Source organism: Callithrix jacchus, chromosome 5 (genome assembly GCF_049354715.1).
Source record: "Callithrix jacchus isolate 240 chromosome 5, calJac240_pri, whole genome shotgun sequence".
Classification (NCBI taxonomy): Eukaryota; Metazoa; Chordata; class Mammalia; order Primates; family Cebidae; genus Callithrix; species Callithrix jacchus.
The window spans coordinates 50,116,335-50,137,396 of NC_133506.1; the positions used below are offsets into that span (position 1 = coordinate 50,116,335).

General features: G+C 38.3%; 1 protein-coding gene across 1 annotated transcript in view; it reads left to right on the plus strand.

Annotated features, from left to right (window-relative positions):
- Positions 1 to 21,062, plus strand: part of DOK5 (docking protein 5) — a 174,638-nt gene that overhangs the window by 61,691 nt on the left and 91,885 nt on the right. The window contains exon 2 of the mRNA XM_002747691.6: positions 18,444 to 18,551. Within this exon, the coding sequence (XP_002747737.1) occupies positions 18,444 to 18,551 (108 nt within the window). The remainder of the gene's footprint in view (positions 1 to 18,443; positions 18,552 to 21,062) is intronic.

Consider the following 21,062-nt stretch of genomic DNA (forward strand, 5'->3'; position numbering starts at 1 on the left):
CTGTCAACTAGGCAGTGAATATCTGTGAGGATGATGATCTATTTCAAATAGTGTGTTGACACTGCTTAATATCTCTCCTCCTTAAAACAAAACCAACAACAACAAAACACCTTGCAGGTGCTGTCCCTTTCACATGTCTTCACAACAAGAACAGATTTTGAAAACTTTTTTTTTTTTTTAGATGGAGTCTTACTCTGTCACCCAGGCTGGAGTGCAGTGGTGTGAGCTCAGCTCACTGCAGTCTCTGCCTTTGTGGTTCAAGCAATTCTCCTGCCTCAGCCTCCTGAGTAGCTAGGATTATAGGCCTGTGCCAATACGCCCAGCAAATTTTTGTATTTTTAGTAGAGACGGGGTTTTACCATGTTGGCCATGCTGGTCTCTAACTCCTTATCTTGTGATTTGCCTGCCTCTGCCTCCCAAATGCTGGGATTATAGGTGTGAGCCGTCGTGCCCGGCCAACATGTTTCTTTCCTGGAAGTTGTCCATGAAAATCTGCAACTGTCTCCTCTGTGGCCACCCAGGTTTTCTTCTCTTAAATTGTTGGCTTAAAATTTTTTACCACATAACTATTATTCTTCCCCTTCTGCCCTTTTCTGGCAACATCTGTTCCTTGTTGGTGATTTTTTTAAAGAGTGCTTTCTCAACCATGGAATTCATTTCTGTTGCCTTCTTTGAGAGTGACATTCTAATTTTCTGTACTGAGCCTTCTCACGAAATGTCTTTTACTCAATGTTGCTTTAATAATGTGGAGGTTGGGAGACTGAACCTTGCTAAAATGTTTCCTTCTGAAATTATTACGGTGATTCCATTTCAGAATAGACATTTTTTAATGCAAAGTCCCTAATTTGGGATTTTTTTTTTGCCACAGTAGAGCGATGTATCTCCAATTTTGCTGAAGCTTGTTTTTAACAAATATATTCTATATTTGTTTTATTTATATAAGAATTTATTCATTGTGAGGTTCTTTGGGTTCAGAACAAAACCCACTGATATTTGAAAACACTGAGTGACAAATAACCACCAGAACCCTTCTCCATGATATAAAAAGTAGCATTTGATACAATGAACTTTTTAAAGAAAAATGTGTTATACAACTGTTTAAAATAATGTTTCTCTTAAAACAATGTCTCTCAATATGATTTGAATATTTGTACTCCGCATATTCTGGGCTTATTTTTATTATTAGTTTTTTTATTTTTTGAGATGGAGTCTTTCTCTGTTGCCAGGCTGGAGTGCAGTGGCACGATCTCGGCTCACTGCAATCTCTGTCTCCTTGGTTCAAGTGATTCTTGTACCTCAGCCTCCCAAGTAGCTGGGACTACTGGTGTGTGCCACTATGCCCAATTAATTTTTGTATTTTTAGTAGAGATGAGGTTTCACCATGTTGGCCAGGATGGTCTCAATCTCCTGACCTTGTGATCCACCTGCCTCAGCCTCCTGAAGTGCTGGGATTACAGGTGTGAGCCCCAGCGCCTGGCCTCTGGGCTTATTTTTTTAAAAAACTGAATCTCTCATGTTAATATGTTAAGGAATGTTTGGAAATCTCTGGCCTATTCTGAGGGTTTTTGATCCACGGGCCTCATTTATGAAAGTCTGGGAATTTCATCAGTTCTTAGTATGACTTTTGCCCACTCATTTTTTTTTCTCATTTGTTTATTCACCCAGCCATTCAAAGATAAGGAAGTGAGAACCTAATGTTCTTCTAGGCCTTGAAGATTCAAAGTGATTTAGATAAAATATAGTATGTTTTTTATATTCTAAAGAGGAAGGCAAGAAATAAAAATGTCGACAAATTAGTAAGCAACATAATTTCAGATATTGATGTAAAGTCAATATGTGGAGGCCTGGGGGCTGCTTTAGATTTAGGAGGTAGAAATGTCTCTCTGAGATTGCAACATCATGGTAGACTGTGAGCCCCTTAGTGGCCACAATCACTGCTGTAATCTTTGCTCTGTGACTTTACTGTCTCCATCATTTCCGACTCTGGGTTTAACCAAGTGAGATAAAATATGAGTAAACTTGACACAGCAAAGGCTTATAAAAGTATTTACAGGCTTCCACTTTTGGGAACGGTGAGTAGGTGTACCTTTTCTTACTCCTCTTGCTGATACTATAAAGCTGGGACATTGAATATAAATCAAACCTAAGAAGACTCTGAAAGGTGGAGAGAAGTTAGCCAGACTAACTTTTGCCTCATAGATCCCACACATGGAGCTGAAGAAGCCAACAACCCAGAAACCCCAGCAGGCACAGACAAAAGGAGTCTCCACAAAAACCTGCTCAGAGGACCAGGAAATGTGGCAGCCTAGCAAGGCAAGAAACTTTTAGATAAGAGCTGCTCTACACCATCTGAACACTAAAGAAAAGCCTATGAGCCGGGCATGGTGGCTCATGCCTGTATTCCCATTACTTTAGAAGGCTGAGGTGGGTGGATCACCTGAGATCAAGAACTCAAGACCATCCTGGCCAACATGGTGAAATCCCATCTCTACTAAAAATACAAAAATTATTTGGGCATAGTGGCATGTGCCTGTAGTCCCAGCTACTCGGGAAGCTGAGGCAGGAGAGTTGCTTGAACCTGGGAGGTGGAGGTTGCAGTGAGCTGAGATCACGTCACTGTACTCCAGCCTGGCAACAGAGAGGGGAAAAGAAAGAAAAGAAAGGAAAAGAAAAAAGAGAAAAGGAAAAGACAAGACAAGACTATGGCCCCACCCTCTCCCATGAAGGCCAAGTGAAGGACCTTGTCTTTCACTGTCATGAAACTGTAATGAGTTATCCCAACACTTCACCAAGATGATGTCTTTCCTACCCTTTCCCCTATTGTAGCAACATTAGAGGAATCCCGTTGAAACAGATTTATTTAAGATCTGGAACCTCATGACATAATGTGCCAATTACTTAGATTTCAATAAAAAGTACCCATTATTCTACAATGAATGCCAACACAGAGGTGATAGAATTATCTGACAAAGATATGAAAAGAGCTGTGCTAAAAATGCCTTGAGGAGCAATAACAAACATGCTTGAAGCATGAGGAAAAAAACTGAAAATTTTCTCAAGAGGAATTAGATATGAAGAAGACAAAAATGGAAATTTTAGAACTGAAAAAATACAATAATTGAAATTGGAATGGCTTACCATCAGATTAGAGAGAATGAGGCAAAGTGGAACAATAGTAGTCACCCAGTTGGAACAACAGAGAAAAAATAGACTGGCAAAAAAAAAAAAAATCACAAGCATTTCAGGGACCTGCAGCATTACAACTAAAGATCTAACATTCATGTCAACAGGGCCCAAAAGGGGAGGAGAGAGACGTGGGACTGAAAAGTGTGGGAAGTCCTCACCTAACATTGCCAGTGGAATCTTGGAAACTGTGACTTTAAGTGAAATGATGTACTGCAAGTTCTTGAGTAATGTTCTATCATTGTAATGGTGAGAAAAACCATGGCTTTATTGTGCACCTTTGTTTCCAAGGAACTATTGACGTTAAGGGAGGACCTAATGAACTCAAATGATAGCAGAAAGGATTTGACAGAAGGAAGTTTACTCATTCAGTGCTAAGAGAAAAGACCTGTCAACCTAGAATCTTATACCTAGCAAATATGTCCTTCAGGAATGAAGAGGAAATCAAGACATTGTCAGATGAAGGAAAATAAAGAGAATTTATCACCAGTAAATTTTTCTACCTTAAAAAAAATTAATGAAGATTTCTAAACAGAAAGAAACAATACAAGAAAAAGCGTTGGGACATCAGGAGGGAAGAAGGAACTTAGTGAGCAAAAATAGGATAAACACAATACAGTTTCCTTCCCCTCTAAAGTTTTCCAAATTAGGTTTGATGGTTGAAATAAAAATTAAAACACCGTCTTCTATATTTCTAAGTGGATACAGAAAACATTATTTAGGTTAATTATAAATAGGAGAAGTAAAATTATGTTAAGGGTAGTAAAGTTTATCCCAAAGAAATGATGACTTTGGTCACACAAAAATATGTGTACAAATGTTCTTAGCAGCTTTATTCATAAAAGTCAGAAACTGAAGAACCTAGATGTCTTTCAGTGACCAAATGAATAAACAAACTGTGTTACATTAGTACCCACCTGGGTGAATCTGTATCACCACCTGGGTGTATCACCACCTGGGTGAATCTGTAGAGAATTATGCTAAATGAAAAAATCCAAACCAAAAAGGTTGCATACTGTTTGATTACATGCATGTAACATTGTTGAAATGCCTAAGTTATATAAGAGGAGAACAGATTAGTGGTTGCCAGGGGTTAAGGAGGGCATGGGAGAGGAAGGAAGTGGTTGTGGTAATGAAAGGGCAAGTGAGGGATCCTCGTGGTGATGGAAATTGTTCTGAATCTCGCCTGTATCGATGTCTGTATCCTGACTGTATTATTACACTATAGTTTTGGGGGATGTTTCCCTTAGATGAAACTGGTAAAGAGTAGCTAGGATCTCTCTGTAGTATTTGCTGCAACTGCATGTGACTCTACCATTATCTTCAAATAAAAAGAATAATTAAAAAATGAAAAGCATTTCTGGTTTCTGTCTTCTCTCATGGGCTCCTGCTTGCTCAGGAGAACAAGCTCCAGATACGCTACTTGAGAATCAGACACCATAAGCTGCACACCTAAGTCATTCCAGGCAGCCTGAAGACAACCCAGGACTTGACTGCTCATGCGTGAATGAACCAAGCCATGATGAATGAAGCCAGGTCAAATCAGCAGAACTGCCCACTCAACAGTTATATTCATGGGAAGTGATCAATTGTTGTTTAAGCAACTAAACTTTGGAGCGACTGGTGATGCAACAACAGCTAACTGATAGAGAAATTCCACCTAAGACCAGAAGGAGGAAAAGGAGTCAGCCATGTGAACTGCAAGGGAAGCATTATTCTCTCCTCTCTTGTCAGAGAAGCACATAACATGTTCTTCATGATAGGCTGGCCTGTCATGAGTGAAGTAGGAAGTAGTGGGATATGAGACCTAATGAGTAGGCAGGGGTCAGTTATATATGGCAGGCTAAGCAACTGGAATTTAGTCTTAGTGACTACTCAAAAGACCTCTCTGGAAGTCCCTTTGAAAGCCCCAGAAACATCATTGCTTTTTTAAACTCTACCAAAATACTTATTGGGTGTATACCACAAAATGAGGGCTCTGCAGAGATAGTCTATTATCATTACTACCACAGACCTGGCATTGTGTGAGGGGCTGGGGTACTTGGTTATTTTTCCCTATGTAATAGAAAGTAAAATTTCTGGACTTTGCTTTGTGTACTGCTCTTTATTCATTGCTTGGGACAGTGTCTAGCTCATGCTAGGTGCTCAGAAGATATTTGCAGAATCAATGAGTAAATGAAGGAAACAATATGTGTTGCCCTTGTTTGCATGCAAATCACCACCTAGCTGGATGGTATGAACTGCTAACCACTATGGAGTACTTACTATATACCAACCAACATGCTAAGTATGTTATTTATTTATTTATTTAGACAGGGTTTCTGTTGCCTGGGCTGGAGTACAGTGCACGAGCATGGCTCACTGCAGTCTCAATCTTCTGGGATCAAGTGATCCTTCCCCACCTTAGCCCACCTAGTAGCTGGGAACACAGGTGTGCACCACAACATCTGGCTTATTTTTTTATTTTTCTGTTTTCTTGGAGATGAGGCATCACCATGTTAACCAGTTTGGTCTCAAACTCGTGGCCTCCAGCAATTCTTCCACTGTGGCTTCTCAAAATGCTGGAATTGCAGACATGAGCCACTGTGCCTGACCCTAAGTACTTTAAATGCACTGACTTATTCAATTCTCACAACAGCTCTATAGGGAAGATAATATTATTTCATTTATAGAGTACAGTAAAATCTTGTATATACAGTTTCATATACACAACATATACAGAACTGCTTCATTATGTTTAATAATATAATTTTTATACAGACTTAAATGTTTAATAGGTGTGACAAGCTTAATAAACCCATCCCCAAATTCCGCACCCTCCCTACTAAACTTCGTCCTTTTCCAGGCTTTCTCAGCTAATGGAAACTCCATTCTTCCACTTGCTTGACCTAAAAATTTTGGAGTCATCTTTGACTTTTTTCTTACCCTTACATTAAATCCCATCAGCAAATCCTGTTGATTATAATTTCATAGTATGTCCAGATTCTTAGCACTTTCCCCCTCTCCTCCACTTTCATCCTAGTTCAAGTCAGTGTCACCCCCTGCATAGTTTGTTGTGACCCCCTCTAACTGGTTTCCCCACCTGTGCCTTTCCTGCTCTATGACCTGAAGTTGGATTATATCACTTCAATTTAACTCTTTGTCTCACTTCCCATCTTAGTCAGAGAAAAAGCCAATGTCTTTATTTATTTATTTATTTATTTATTTATTTATTTATTTATTTTAGTTTTTTTTGAGACAATTTCATTCTGTGCCTAGGCTGGAGTGCAGTGGTGCAATCTCAGTTCACTGCAACCAATAAATATTTGTTGAATGAATTAAGGAATGATATCAGCTCTCAAATTTTTGCTTAAATAGAATGCCTACCCAGTATTTTAGATTCTCTGGCATTTCTTTAGAGTAGTACGTTTACCTTTTTCTATAAAACTAGTTAGAAATCAAAGGTAGAAAAATAAATATAACAAATTATGGCTTCTTTCTGCAGTGCTTCTGCTTTGGAGAAGAGAAAGGCTTTGGAGAGAGAGAAGGAAAAGCATATATAACTTTCTCTTTTAGCGCTAGCTTGGATGACACTGGTCAACTTTGCACCGACAAAGTAAGGGTTCCCTATGTGTGGCGAGAATGGTCTGAGCAGTTCATGGCAGATATTGATTGCATGAGAATGTTTTCAAAATAATACATTCATTTTTTATTATACAAAAAATACAAGCTACAGGACATATATTTATGAAAGAAGAATATAAAATGAAGAAAGCTGAAAAATAGGTTATAACATAGGGAGGTGCCAGTTCTTGAAGGTTCTGGAATGTCTTGTTAAGATACTGACTTTTGCACTAAAGACATCAGGCAGCCACAGAAATACTTTGGGTAAAGGAGCAATGTGTTCAGATTAGTGTTGCCAAGATCACCCCAGATGTTAGGTACAAAATGGATTGCAAAGTAGCAAGAATAAAACAGGGAGCTCTCAAACTCAGAAGATGGTGGCTTAGAGTAGCAGTCCCTAATAGAGAAATACAAATATTCCAGGTTTAGCTAGAGGGTAAAAATACACAGAATTTGGTGATGATGAATTGTGTTAAAAGATAATTTTCAAAACAGATAAAATTATGACTTTCATACAAATGCAGAATGAACAACAAGGTGAAACCCCGTCTCTACTAAAAATCCAAAAAATTAGCTGGGCATGGTGTCTGTAGTCCCAGCTACTAGGGAGGCTGAGGCAGGAGAATTGCTTGAACCCAGGAGGCGGAGGTTGCTGTGAGCCGAGATCATGCTATTGCACTCCAGTCTGGGTAACAACAGCAAAACTCTATCTCAAATAAAAAAAGATCTTTTTCCCTTCATAAAATATGTGATTCTGACCCAGCTCATTATTTTGGTAAGTAGAATTGGTAGCAGCCTGTATATTATGATTGGGGGAGGCCATAGAAATCACTCTTTTGTAGACTTCAAGCACCAACTATGAAATCCTGTCATGAAAGAGTCATTCATAGGACTGGAAACTTCTACCTTTCTTGACCTCAGAGATCATCCAGCCCAATGCTCTTGTAACTGCTCAATGGGCTCATTTTAATCACTGCCCAGGTAGAGACAATTTATCAAGACAGAGGAATTCCAATAGAGCTGGCTGAACAGGAGACAAGAGCCTCTATAAAAATTTGGAAGCTAGGGTTTTCAAGGATAGTTTGACGGGCAAGGGAATGGGTGCTGCTGATTGGTTGTGGATGCAATCATGAGAGTGTGGAAAACAGTCCTTGTGTACTAAGTCCACTTCTGGGTGGGAGCCACAGAATCAGTTGAGTCAAGAGTCATGAATCTGGGTGGGGCTATTGGTGGTCAGCAATGCAAAAGCCTGAAAAGATAACTCAAAGGGCCAATCTTAGGCTCTACAGTAGTGGTGTTATCTGCAGGAGTAACTGAAGAAACTGCAAATCTTGTGACCACCAGAATAATGGCTGGTAATTCTTTATACCTACATCTGAGCAGAATAGCTCCTCTCATCCTCCTTATCTGGTGGTCTTTCATAAGCTTTACAAAAGCCATTTAGTTCTGAAGAATAGCGATTATCATTTAGATTATAAACTAAATTTCTCCCAATGTTAGGTTGGCCCAAGTCCAAGAATGACTAAGGGCAGTTTGACGTTAAAGGCGAGATGGGGGCTGATTAGATCAAATTCCTTTCACTGTCTTAATTTTCTCACTGTAATAGTTTTTGCAAAGATAGTTTCACTCTTATATTGCAGAAGGAGAAATTTACAGAAAATGGCAGATGGGATGGAGGAGTATTACCCATGGGGCAAACTCCTATCTTCTGGTTCTCCTTGGTTGACATCTCTACCCTTGATTTCTAGATCATATCAACCCACACCATTTTATGTGCCTGTTGAAAAGCCTGAAAGTGACAGAGGAGCCTGAGACAATAGTATCAGCCAAATGGGAGGGTTGGGCACTCATGGAGAAGTGACTGGTCAGCCCCAGGTAGTGGACTATCCAGGCCAGTGGGGAGTCACTTAGCCTGAACACTAGTTTGCCACCACCATGGCAAACGAAGAGCAAGAGGCTGAGAGAGAAATAAGGAAGTCTAAGAAGAATTGAGAAATTGCATGAGATAACATCTAATTCTAATATAGTTAGAAAAATACTTAGCTTGGGTCCCTGTGCTTCTGTCAAAGACATTGACTATGTTGTCACTTAAGGAGAGATAATATGGAGTTCTTTTCAAAGCAAATACTTATGGCAGATTGCTAGGATACATGGAGTCCTGGATTAATGTCTTAAGACTCCAGCTGCAGAAGAACGCCCTTCAAAACTATCACTGTAGGTGAACACTTAGTGCCGGTGAGTGAACTTAAAATCACAAATGCAAATGTCACACTGAAATAGATTATCTATAAAGTAGTCGTCCAGACGAAAGAGCATATGGTTACAACTAAGTGTCTCTTTTTAGATCATAAGTGTGAAAATAAACTTCTTACAGATGGATCGACCATCAGCATGAGTTTATGCATCCCTAAGAGTACAACTTTTCTGAGCAAGATCCTGGAGTAGTGCTTAAGAGCTTATTTTCCAGATTCAGGCAAACAAAGGTTGGAATCCTGGCATAGTTCTACTAGTTTTTCACATTGAGTAAGATGCTTAATCTCAGTAAAACAAAAATTGCTCATCTGTGAAACAGGAATAATAATAGAATCTGCCAAACAGGAATGTTGGGATGACTAATTGAAATAATGCACATAAAGGGCTCAGCGTTCCACAGTGCACAGAAAAAGAGTTCAGCCAATGCTAGGTAGGCGTTGATATTAACATCCTGCCTAAGAAAAATATTTGATTTGTTTTGTGAAATAGGTGCAAATAGGAGTAGCATATGAGAACTGAGGCTAATTCAGTCAGCACTGTGAGGATATATATCTTTAGAGTCTGGAGAGAACCCTCTGAGAAGAAAAAGTCTATGTGATTGCAGAAAGGGAATCCTAGCAAAATGGAAAACAATTTTCAACTACTTAGTTAAGTTGTTCCTTTACTTCATAGGCTACAGAAACCTAACTGCAGCCCAGTGCTAGAGATAGGTTTGCTAATGGGTCTACATGAGAACGTGCTCTTTGGGATGGCATCCACGTTAATTGTAGAAGAGTGACTTCCCAGTAGTGGACAGGGAGATCAGACATTTGGTGGAGGGGGTTGAAAAAGCCTCAAGTCAACATATTCATATAATTTTATTGGAGTACAATCTTGACTTGTGGGGAGATGTGGAATGCATAGGGATTCTGCCAAAGGCATAATAACTTTTATTTCTCCCTGGAGAGACGTGTCAAACAGATTTCTATGACATCTGAGCTTGAAGAGTTGAGAAATACTACCATAGACCAGAGTTTGGCAAACTATGGCCCACAAGCCAAATCTGGCTCACTGCTTGGCTTTGTAAATAAAGTTTTATTAGAAGGTAGCCGTACCCATTCACTTACATATATTCTATGGCTGCTTTCCTGCTGTATCTACTGAGTTGAGTAGTTGTAATACAGACCTTGGGACTTTCAAAGACTAAAACATTTACTCTTTGGCTCTTTACAGAAAGTTTGCCAGCTCCTGTGGTAGATTATAAAGGCTTAAGCAGAGACCCATCTTACTCTCTATAATTTGCGTGGTATTTTGTGACCAGAGTTTGCTGTTATCTTCATAACTGACCTTGAATCCTTTAGAAGTATAACTTTGACTCTGTTCAAGACATTGTGAAGGCTTACTATTACAGTAAAATTAGGAATTCTAGCAAATTCTTAATTCTTTCAGCTGCTTTTTGGAGCTGGAAATTTTGGTGAATCTACTATAATATTCTTTTTTTTAAATTTTTTATTGGATTTTAGGTTTTGGGGTACATGAGCAGAGCATGCAAGACAGTTGCGTTGGAACACACATGGCAGTGTGCTTTTCTTTCCTTCTCCCCTTCACCCACATTTGGCATTTCTCCCCAGGCTATCCCTCCCCACCTCCCCCTCCCACTGGCCCTCCCCTTTTCCCCCCAATAGACCCCAGTGTTTAGTACTCCCCTTTCTGTGTCCATGTGTTCTCATTTTTCATCACCCGCCTATGAGTGAGAATATGCGGTGTTTCATTTTCTGTTCTTGTGTCAGTTTGCTGAGGATGACGTTCTCCAGATTCATCCATGTCCCTACAAACGACACAAACTCATCATTTCTGATTGCTGCATAATATTCCATGGTGTATATGTGCCACATTTTTCCAATCCAGTCTATTATCAATGGGCATTTGGGTTGATTCCAGGTCTTTGCTATTGTAAACAGTGCTGCAATGAACATTCGTGTACATGTGTCCTTCTAGTAGAACGATTTATAGTCTTTTGGATATATACCCAGTAATGGGATTACTGGGTCAAATGGAATTTCTATTTCTAAGGCCTTGAGGAATCGCCACACTGTCTTCCACAATGGTTGAACTAATTTACACTCCCGCCAGCAGTGTAAAAGTGTTCCCTTTTCTCCACATCCTCTCCAGCATCTGTTGTCTCCAGATTTTTTAATGATCGCCATTCTAACTGGCGTGAGATGGTATCTCAATGTGGTTTTGATTTGCATCTCTCTGATGACCAGTGACGATGAGCATTTTTTCATATGATTGTTGGCCTCATATATGTCTTCTTTCGTAAAGTGTCTGTTCATATCCTTTGCCCACTTTTGAATGGGCTTGTTTGTTTTTTTCCTGTAAATCCGTTTGAGTTTATAATATTCTTTACTAGGAAAATAGGCCAATACAAAATATTAGAGATTTTAAACTAGGGCTAAGCAATTATTAAGAGTATGAAATTTTAAAGGAAGAAAAGACAAAGGAAAAGTAGAACAAATTATACATGGATTGGTGACAATTTAAGACTGAAAATTAGGTAGAATAAAACCATCAGCACCACCAGCAAAGTACACGCCGAATGAGATTTTCATGTAACTACTAAATCTGCTGTCTATCCACTCAGGTTGTTGGAACTGTGTGATGTGTTTATCTGCTTAAGCTTGGACAATGGCTCGTGGGGATTGACTTGTTCAAATCAGAGGCTTTGAAGATATTCACAAAGACACATATTTTTCAAATATACAATTTCAGATCAGTATGCATTTAGCTGTGGCAGTGGTTCTCATTTTGCCACCCAGAGGATTTTTGACAATTTTGGTTTGCAGTGGAGGTAAGAAAATTTGCTACTGGCATTTAGTGGGTGGATGTCAGAGGTGCTACTAAACATCCTGCCATGTACAGGACAACCCCCACAACTATAAAGAATTTTCTAGCCCCAAATGTCAATTGTGCTAAATTGAGAACCATGAATGTATAGGAGGTGAGATATTTCAATGTGAAAATTTTACTGTCATTGAATTCTCATACAGTGCATTTACATTAGGATGACCTATTTTTTTTTTTTTTTGAGATTCCTTCACATAGGCTGGAATACGGTAACACAATCTTGACTCATTGCAGCCTTCACCTCCCTGGGTTCAGGTGATCTTCCTCAGCTGGGACTACAGGCATGCACTACCACCCTTTTTTTTTTTTAAATGGAAGCAGGGTTTCACCGTATTGCTTAGGCTGGTCTTGAACTCCTGGACTCAAGCAACTCACCCACCTTGGCCTCCAAATGTGCTGGAATTACAGACATGAGCCACCACATCCAGCCAGGATTAACTACTATTTATAGCCAGTGAAACTATTATAGTTGGAATAAAAGATATCTCTTTGGAATAAAAATATGTTAATTTAAAAAGTCAATTTGATGTTAACTAAATAATACTATAAATGACAAGTAGATTTATATAAAATATAAAGGAAACAGTTGAATGAATTAATTTTTAAAAACTGCCCTAAACTATTAAGTGCTTGGGATTATTTTCAATTGTCAAATTGTCATTCTTTGAAGCAATGCCAGTGTTAATCCAAGTAGTCCTCACATGCTACTACCATATTTAGTAAATCTTCCTGCTGTATTTTCTCTAAATACTGAGATATTTAGGATAAGCGTTTAGTCCTCTGGATACTTGGTGGCTCTTCTGGTGTTGTGTTCTTAGAACAGTGTGCTGGCAGTTGGAATTGAGAGTTTAGTTTAATGGATTACTTTTCACCTTCAGTGTCTCTCTGAAACTCAGGATGGCAGCTCCTGCTGCTCTGTTTCAAAGACCATCATGTGCTACCTTTTGGAAGCCACCCATCTCAGATGCCCTCATCCTGAAGCACTTTTAAAAGTCTTTGTCTGAAGCTCCAAGAGGGAAGCATAGCGTCATCTGAAAGTACTTTATAAATATTTGTGGCATTGACTTACAAATTACAGATAAAATACATGAAAACATGATGGAGAGCAAATTTTTCTGGTCCCACCTAAGAGGTTTTGACTCAGTAGACTTTGGAATTCCTCTCTAGGAATCTGCGTATTTAACAATTATCCTGAGTGATGCTGGACCACATGGTGAGACTCACTGAGGTCTGATATATGACAATAAAAGAAGGATCTTGATTACACACATTACTCTCAACTTTGGTACTGTCTACTTTTGTACCATATGTTTATATGTTACAGTTTGACATCACAGACTGCCTATTCGTAAATCAAATTTGAGTTTCCTTTATCTTCTAACGCACCAATGTTTTCATTTGTCCTTATTGCTTAATAAATCAAAAGAAAAGCAAGAAATGAGAAAAAAGTCACCTAGACTTAATACAGGTGGGTCAATTTCAGGCATTTCTTCAATTTCAAGCTGAAATTGAAGAACCTTTAGCTTGCGCTCAGCTGCTTTTGGACATAAGCCAGGCAAATACTGGTTCAACTGTGAAGAAAATGAACACCTTTTAAAAAATGTTAGAAATGCTTTTATTGAAGTTTGGGTCTAAAAATTGAGGCAATGTAAAATATCTTTCTTGGTGCAGATATTTTTTCTTGCAGTGGGCATAAGTTTTGCATACCTTTATCATGTTCAATTTCTGAGCACATTCTTGGGGCATGTACAAAAGCAAGAGGTTGCCAATACTAGAATGACAACAAGAAACCTATTTTTCACATCTTTTATCTGAACAAGCAGAGTGACAGTCATTCCCACTGTAATTACAGTCCTCAGGTGGTGGTAATATTTTAAGGGAGCCAATTGTCTCATCTGTTATTCAGACATAAGCAAGATGTTGATAAGACTCTCCTTGCCAACCGTAGTACTGAGAATGTTAATTTTCATGGCTGAATCTCCACTCTGAAAGGGATTTTGTGCTTGAACTCTTACCAAAGACTCTTGTAACTTGCTTTCTTAAAGTTACTCAGTCTAGTGGTTAATTAGACTGTAATCTGATGGGAAAAAAAAAAAAGGGGACTGGAGAGGAATGTAGATGACATTTGTCAGATTAGGCTGTAATTTTAAGATCTTGCTTTAATATCGCTACATCTTACTGTCTTTTTAAAAAATTTAATTAAACATTCTATTTTGAGATAACTGTAAATTCACTCTCAATTGTAAGACATATTACAAAAAGATCCTATACTCTTTACTTAGTTTCTCTAGTAGTAAAGCCTTCCAAAACTACAGTACAATATCAAAACAAAGGTATTGACATTGATGTAATGAAGCTACGGTTCCATTGCCTCAAGGATCTCTCATGTTAACCTGTTACAGCTCAAACCTACATCCCTGGGCTCCCCCTGCTCCTTTTCACCACATTTCTAACTTCTGACCATCATTAATCTGTTTTTTCACTTCTATAATTTTGTCACATAAAGAATGCTATACACATGCAGTCATGTAGTATGTAACATTTTAGATTTGGCTGGTTTTTTTCACTCAGTGTAATTCTTACAGAGATTTAATTTAAGTTGTTCCAGATATTAAGAGTTAATTTCTTTTTATTGCTAAGTAGTATTCCATCGTTTGGAGAATGTACCACAGTTTGTTTAATCATTCACTCGCAGAAGGATTTCCACATTATGAGGCTTCCAGGTTTTGGCTACTTTGAATAAAGCTATGAATATTCATATACAGATTTTTTTGTACATGGGGACATAAGTTTGCATTTCTGTGTCATAAATTCCTAAGAATGAAACTGCTGGTCGTGTGTTGCTTGCTTCATTTTTTAAGAAACTGCCACTGTTTTTCAGAGTGGCTGTACCATGTTACCTTCCGACCAACTATGTATGAGTCATCCAATTTTTCCACATCCTTGTCAGCATTTGGTGGTGGTGGTATTACTGTTATTTCAGCCGATCTGATAGCTGTGTAATGGTAGCCACTGTAATGTTACTTTGTACTTCCCTCATAGGCAGTGATATTGAACATGTTTTCATGTGCTTCTCGAACATCTGCACACCTTCCCCAGTGAGATGTCTGTTCATGACTTTTGTCCATTTTGTAATTAGATTGTTTGTTTGTTTGTTTTACTGTTGTGATTTGAGGGATTTTTTTTTTTTTTTTTTTACCTATCCTAGATACTAGTTCTTTGTCAGAAATGTGGTTTACACATCTTTTCTTCCAGTTTCTGACTTGTGTTTTCATCCTCTTCACAGAATTTTTCACATAGCAAAAGTTTTCCTTTTGATGAGATCCAGTTTATCAAATTTTCCATCTGTGGGTTGTGCTTTTGGTAACAGGTCTAAGCACTCTATCCAGACTGTGATCCCATGCATTTTCTTTTTTTTCCTAAAAGTGTTATCATTTTATTTAATATTTGTCTATTTTTAGCTAATATTTGTATAAGGTGGATGTTTTAATGTTTAAGTCAACGGTTTTTAAATTTGTTTCCCCCCCAGTGGATGTCCAGTTGCCTCAGTACTGTGCACTGAAAGGTTGCTTTCCATCCACTGAATTACTGTTCCACCTTTGTCTTCATTTTTTTTTATATTGCTTGGTGGATTTAATAACTGTGCAGGATGAAAACCAATAGAATTGAGTATACTAATACTTCTGGGTATTTAAGAAATAACAGATTCCTTTTTCATTTCATTTACAGGGCTTTGTGGTTTATTTATTTATTTATTTTTTAGATAGAGTCTCTCTCTGCCCCCAGGCTGGAATTCAGTGGCATGATCTTGGCTCACTGCAGCCTCTGCTTCCTGGGTTCAAGTGATTCCATGCCTCAGCATCCCAAGTAGCTGGGATTACAGGCATGTGCCACCATCCCAGCTAATTTTTACATTTTTAGTAGAGATGGGGTTTCATCACATTGGCCAGGCTCGTCTCAAACTCCTGAACTCAAGTGATCCACCCATTTCAGCCTCCCAAAGTGCTGGGATTACAGATGAGAGCCACTGTGCCAAGCCATACATTATTAACTTTTATTAAACTAATAAACAAAACCCAAAACCTATTCTCATGATCCAGAGAAAACATGGCTAACTTTTTGGGATTTTTTTTTTTTGGTCTTCTTTCATGCATTTTTAGTATAGTGGAGATTATGACCTAGAAATTTTATATTCTGCTTCACCTTTCCCTACAATAACATAATATAAACACTTTCCTGTGTCCTTGGAAATTCCTTCTGAAATTTGTTTCAAATGAACCACCTATGTTATCCTACAGATAGATGACATATGTATTATAGATGTAGTATAATTTACCATATAAATATTATGTATACCATCTATATTACTATTTTTTTGTTTTTGAGACAGAGTCTTGAACTGTTGCCAGGCTGCAGTGCAGTGGCATGATCTCGGCTCACTGCAATCTCCGCCTCGTGGGTTCAAGCAATTCTCCTGCCCAGCCTCCCAAGTAGCTGGGACTACAGGCGTGCACCACCACATCCAGCTAATTTTTTTGTACTTTTAGTAGAGAAAGGGTTTCACCATGTTGGCCCGGCTGGTTTTGATCTCCTGACCTCATGATCTGCCTTCCTCGGCCTCCCAAAGTGCTGGGATTACAGGTGTGAGCCACCGTGCCTGGCCATTATTTTTTGTAAAATAATTATGTATGTTATCTTACAGATGCATAACATTTATTATAGATATATTCTACATATTGTCAAATGTACAACATATTTACTATATGTGTACCATATTTACTACATATAACTACTAATGTTACTCTCTAGATAAGTAAATATATTACATTATATATCATAGAAGTGTTATAATTTACTATGTCACTCTTTATTGTTGAAGTGTGAGTAATTTCTATTTTTCTTATTGTAAATAATGCTGCTAACATGTTATTGTACATTCCGTGGCATCAGACGCATATCTTACCCTCTTTATTTAGAGCCAAACTTCGGAGTAGAGTGGATTTCATTTTTTCACCCTGAACAAAGTAGTTAATTTATATTCATGTTTCTGAGACAGAAGAGAAAAATGGAATATATTAAACATTACAGACAAGTAGTAAACTTTAATTCCTCACCCATTTGCCAGGTATGATATAATTATAAGAGGTTTTTAAATTGACTTGTTTGGGGAACCAAATATTTTATGTAGACTTGGTTTTGTTTCTTCTTACTAGCTCAGAGGTTCTTAAACTTTCTAGTATATAATATTTATTTATGGGTCAAATATACAAAATTTACAAAATTACATATGTATGGTAATTCAGGGTGATTTATGGATCAAGGATAATCGTGACTGAAGAGCATCCACCCATCTGCACTTGAATATGGAATTCATTTTGTATTGTTCGATGCATTTGGGGATTTTTCCTTAGGATAGATTTCTATTTTTTTAAGGTTATTTGTTGTCAAATGGCCTTTAAAGATCATCAGTGGAGCATAATAGTGTCACTCAAACATTTGCCATCAGTAAGTATTACTATTAATTTATAGGTTTAAAAAGCCTCATTTGATTTTGCTTTTGGACAACATTGTTTTTCATCTGTTCATTAGCCCTTTGCATTTTCTCTCTTTGGCATTATTAATATTTGAATGTACTAGTATACTTTTTACTAGTTATTTTCTTCAAGGTAGTTTCGAAGACCCCCATTCAAACTAGCTTAATTAAAAGTTGCAGTGATGTTGATGGTGATGGGTTTCTGGGGGTACAGATGATTTCCAAGAAACCCAGAGGAAAGGCTAGATCTTAATATTAGGAATTGAAAGATGGCAAAGAACTAAAATGGCTCTTTTACCTGGAGTAGAAATGTGCTAGTTCCCTGTAGCAGTTTGCACTGTTTAACTGTCCTGCAAGTGATTCAATATGGCCAACAACCTCTGTTTAAACCTACCAGCATTGACCTTTCAATTTGGTCTGCACCTCTAGAAGTAATCTTCAAGTCTCTGGGTTGAATATCCTAAGCAAGAATCTGGTTGGTGTTAATCAGCCAATCATTAGCTAGTTAGTTTAGTGTCTGGTCCAACTCTTCACCATCCATTATGAGAAGTATCACATGATGATAACCATGAGCTGTCAGATTCTAGGATGGACAGTGAGATCTTTAGCACAGACCAAGCCCATGGTTTTCAGATTTAATTGCGTTTGAAATTCTAACATGTGCCTTGAATGCCTGTTTTATTTGTACTTATTTGGGATTTTTATCTCTGGGACTTTTTCTGAAATATGCCAGTGATATTTCTATCAAAGCATGAAGAAATTTATCTTCAAATACTGATTTTCTTTTGATTCCAGTAATTGTCTGAATGACATATAATATGCCCATTGTGGAAACAATTTTGATCTTTAAAACTTTATTTTCCCAAAGCAACATCATGTTTCTGACTTGCAAATATTTCGCAGGTGAAAACATCAGAAAGAAAACATTTAAATGCAAATGTCAGTCAGTGGAGGTGCCAAGCTCAGTCTTTGTATTTCCTTCCAGATTTATCAACGATGCTGGTTAGTATTCAAGAAAGCTTCAAGCAAAGGTCCAAAAAGACTGGAGAAATTTTCTGATGAACGTGCTGCATATTTCAGGTGTTATCATAAGGTAAGACTCCATTGCTGTAGCCTTCCAGAGATCTATTTACAGGGAGGCAATTGGAATTATTGAGTCTGAAAAGTTGCCTAAATTATTTAACAAAGGTGCAAGCAATACCTTTTCTAAGGACAGACTACCCTTAAAATAACATCTGCTTGCTAATTGTTGAAAGTAATTGACTAATGTAAAGTGACTCTTCTGGTTTCTTGCTATTTGCTGTTGCTATTCTTGTTTTCCAATCTCTTCTATGGGACTTCCATGTTGTTATACTTCCTACGCTGAAGCCCCAGGAGGATAAGGACTAGGTCTCACTGTATCTGGGACTCTGCCTGAGGAAGAAAGACATTCAATGCTTGGGGAATTCGGGGAGAGAGGAGGGAGGGGAAGGAGCAGAAAGCAGGTAACTGTGGACAAGAAGGAAGTTCGACCCATTTGTTGGTTTCTTTAAGTTAGATGACTAAATTTTCTTAGTAGTAGTGAGACTTCCTCACTAAAAATAGTCACTGTGTGTTAAAACTCATTAAGGTAAGTACAAGATTTACTTACCACTTGGATTCACAAATTAGCTAAGTATTTCCTTCTACATGGCAATATATTTTTCATGGTCCTTGTTAACACGCAGCCTATGTATTTTCTTTTTTCATGAAAACGTGTGAAAGCACATGATTAACACTCCTCTGAGGCTCTGGTTATTTTCATATGGAGAAAATACTACTCTTTTGTCTATGAGGGAACTATGCTTATTTTTATGATGGCACATTTTAATTCTGGCTTCCCATCTTGAAGAGTCTTTAAGCCTCATTTGGTGAGAATTTAATGGGGCCAGGCTCCTTTGCCATTTAAAATTGTATGTGAAACCAGTCGATCTATTAAAATAGAAACTTGGCTAGGTGGGGGAAGTGAACAGTTTTTCCTTTTGTGCAAATTCACCAAAAGTAGTGACTTTTCGACATCTTACAAAGGGTCTATGTTGACATCTTGGTTTATATGATGAGGAAAATGGTAGAGGAGGCTGCATTTCTTCTCAATTAGAGAAATAAGGACTATGCTATACTTTATAGGCACATCTGCATGTACATAAGGGAAAAATAAGCACAAAACAAGCTTTTGGGACAGGTAGAAAAGGGAGTCAAGGGTGTCATTGTCCGTGCATTTCATTTCCCTGTCACCCCATAAAGCTTCTCCCACTCCTAGCCTCCCTTCTCTCCAAAGGAGAACCTACTTGTACCTTTTTGAGTCCAGACTTCCTCTGCCATTTATCTTTCATAGACCAAATATGAAATGACACGATTCAAATATATATGTTTTGTTCTCAAGGAGGAGTTGTTGAATTACAAATGTATTATTTAGATGCAGTGATCCATGAAGCCCGTGATGGCATAACTCTGAACCCTGCAAATAATCTCGAACCAAACTCTCCACTTCTGTAACACTCCAAACTATTTGTATCCAGTCATTTTGAACCAGATGTATCATGTCCCAGTTATCCGTCATATACCCAGTATTTTACGTAATAACAGATGGTGAACAATGCTATAGGGATGACTTCCTTTATTTTTGCTCAAACAGCTTTTTCTTAAAAGGAGAATCAAAATACTCAGGAAGATGTTTGGCTTGTTATCTAGACACAGACAGAGCTTTAGGTGGCCAGAAATTATAGCTCCACATCAGGTCTTCCCTTCAGAATCTCAGCCGGTCTGTAACTTTGGAATTTACCCCAAGCCCTTGCACTGTCTGGTCATTGCATATGGCCATGGGTCCTTTTTGTTTTGGTAGAGTTCCATATATGTCTGGAAATATGTGATTCTTCACAATTCCATATGCCAACCTTTCAGAATGTAGACAAAATAAGAAATAGGCTATGTTGTACTGACAAACCTATATATACCTAAGAGAAGAAAGAAGATAAGCAAGGAATATAAGAACTCCTCAAATCCTATCCATCAGCAAATGGTATTGGCTCTATGCTCAAAATGGGTGGAGACTCTGAAGACAGCTCACAGCCTCTCCTGCTACCACTGGGGCCCTAGGCAGTGGGCTGTCGAATTCTTGGGCCTGTAGCATCTGTTCAAATTGCTTGTATCACATCACGATATTGTTTGCTGCAGCATCCTCAGCCAAGGTCTTATAATGGTCTACGCCAATGGTCCCCAACCTTTTTGGCACTGGACGGGTTCCGTGGAAGACAGTTTTTCCACAGACGGAGTTTGGGGTGGGATTGGTTTCAGGATGAAACTGTTCCACCTCAAATGATCAGGCATTAGATTCTTATAAGGATCACACAACCTAGATCTCTAGCATCCACAGTTCACAAGAGCAGTTATGCTCCTCTGAGAATCAGGAGGCAGAGCTCAGGTGAGAATGCTTGCTCACCTCCTGCTATGTGGCCTGGTTCCTAATAGGCCACAGACAAGTACTGGTCCAGTATCCATCAAATCATGTAATCGCAGGGTCCCTGGTCTGTGTGATTACATGATTTGATTTCCTCTTGCCCTTTTAACCCCATCTCTGAGTTTCCTG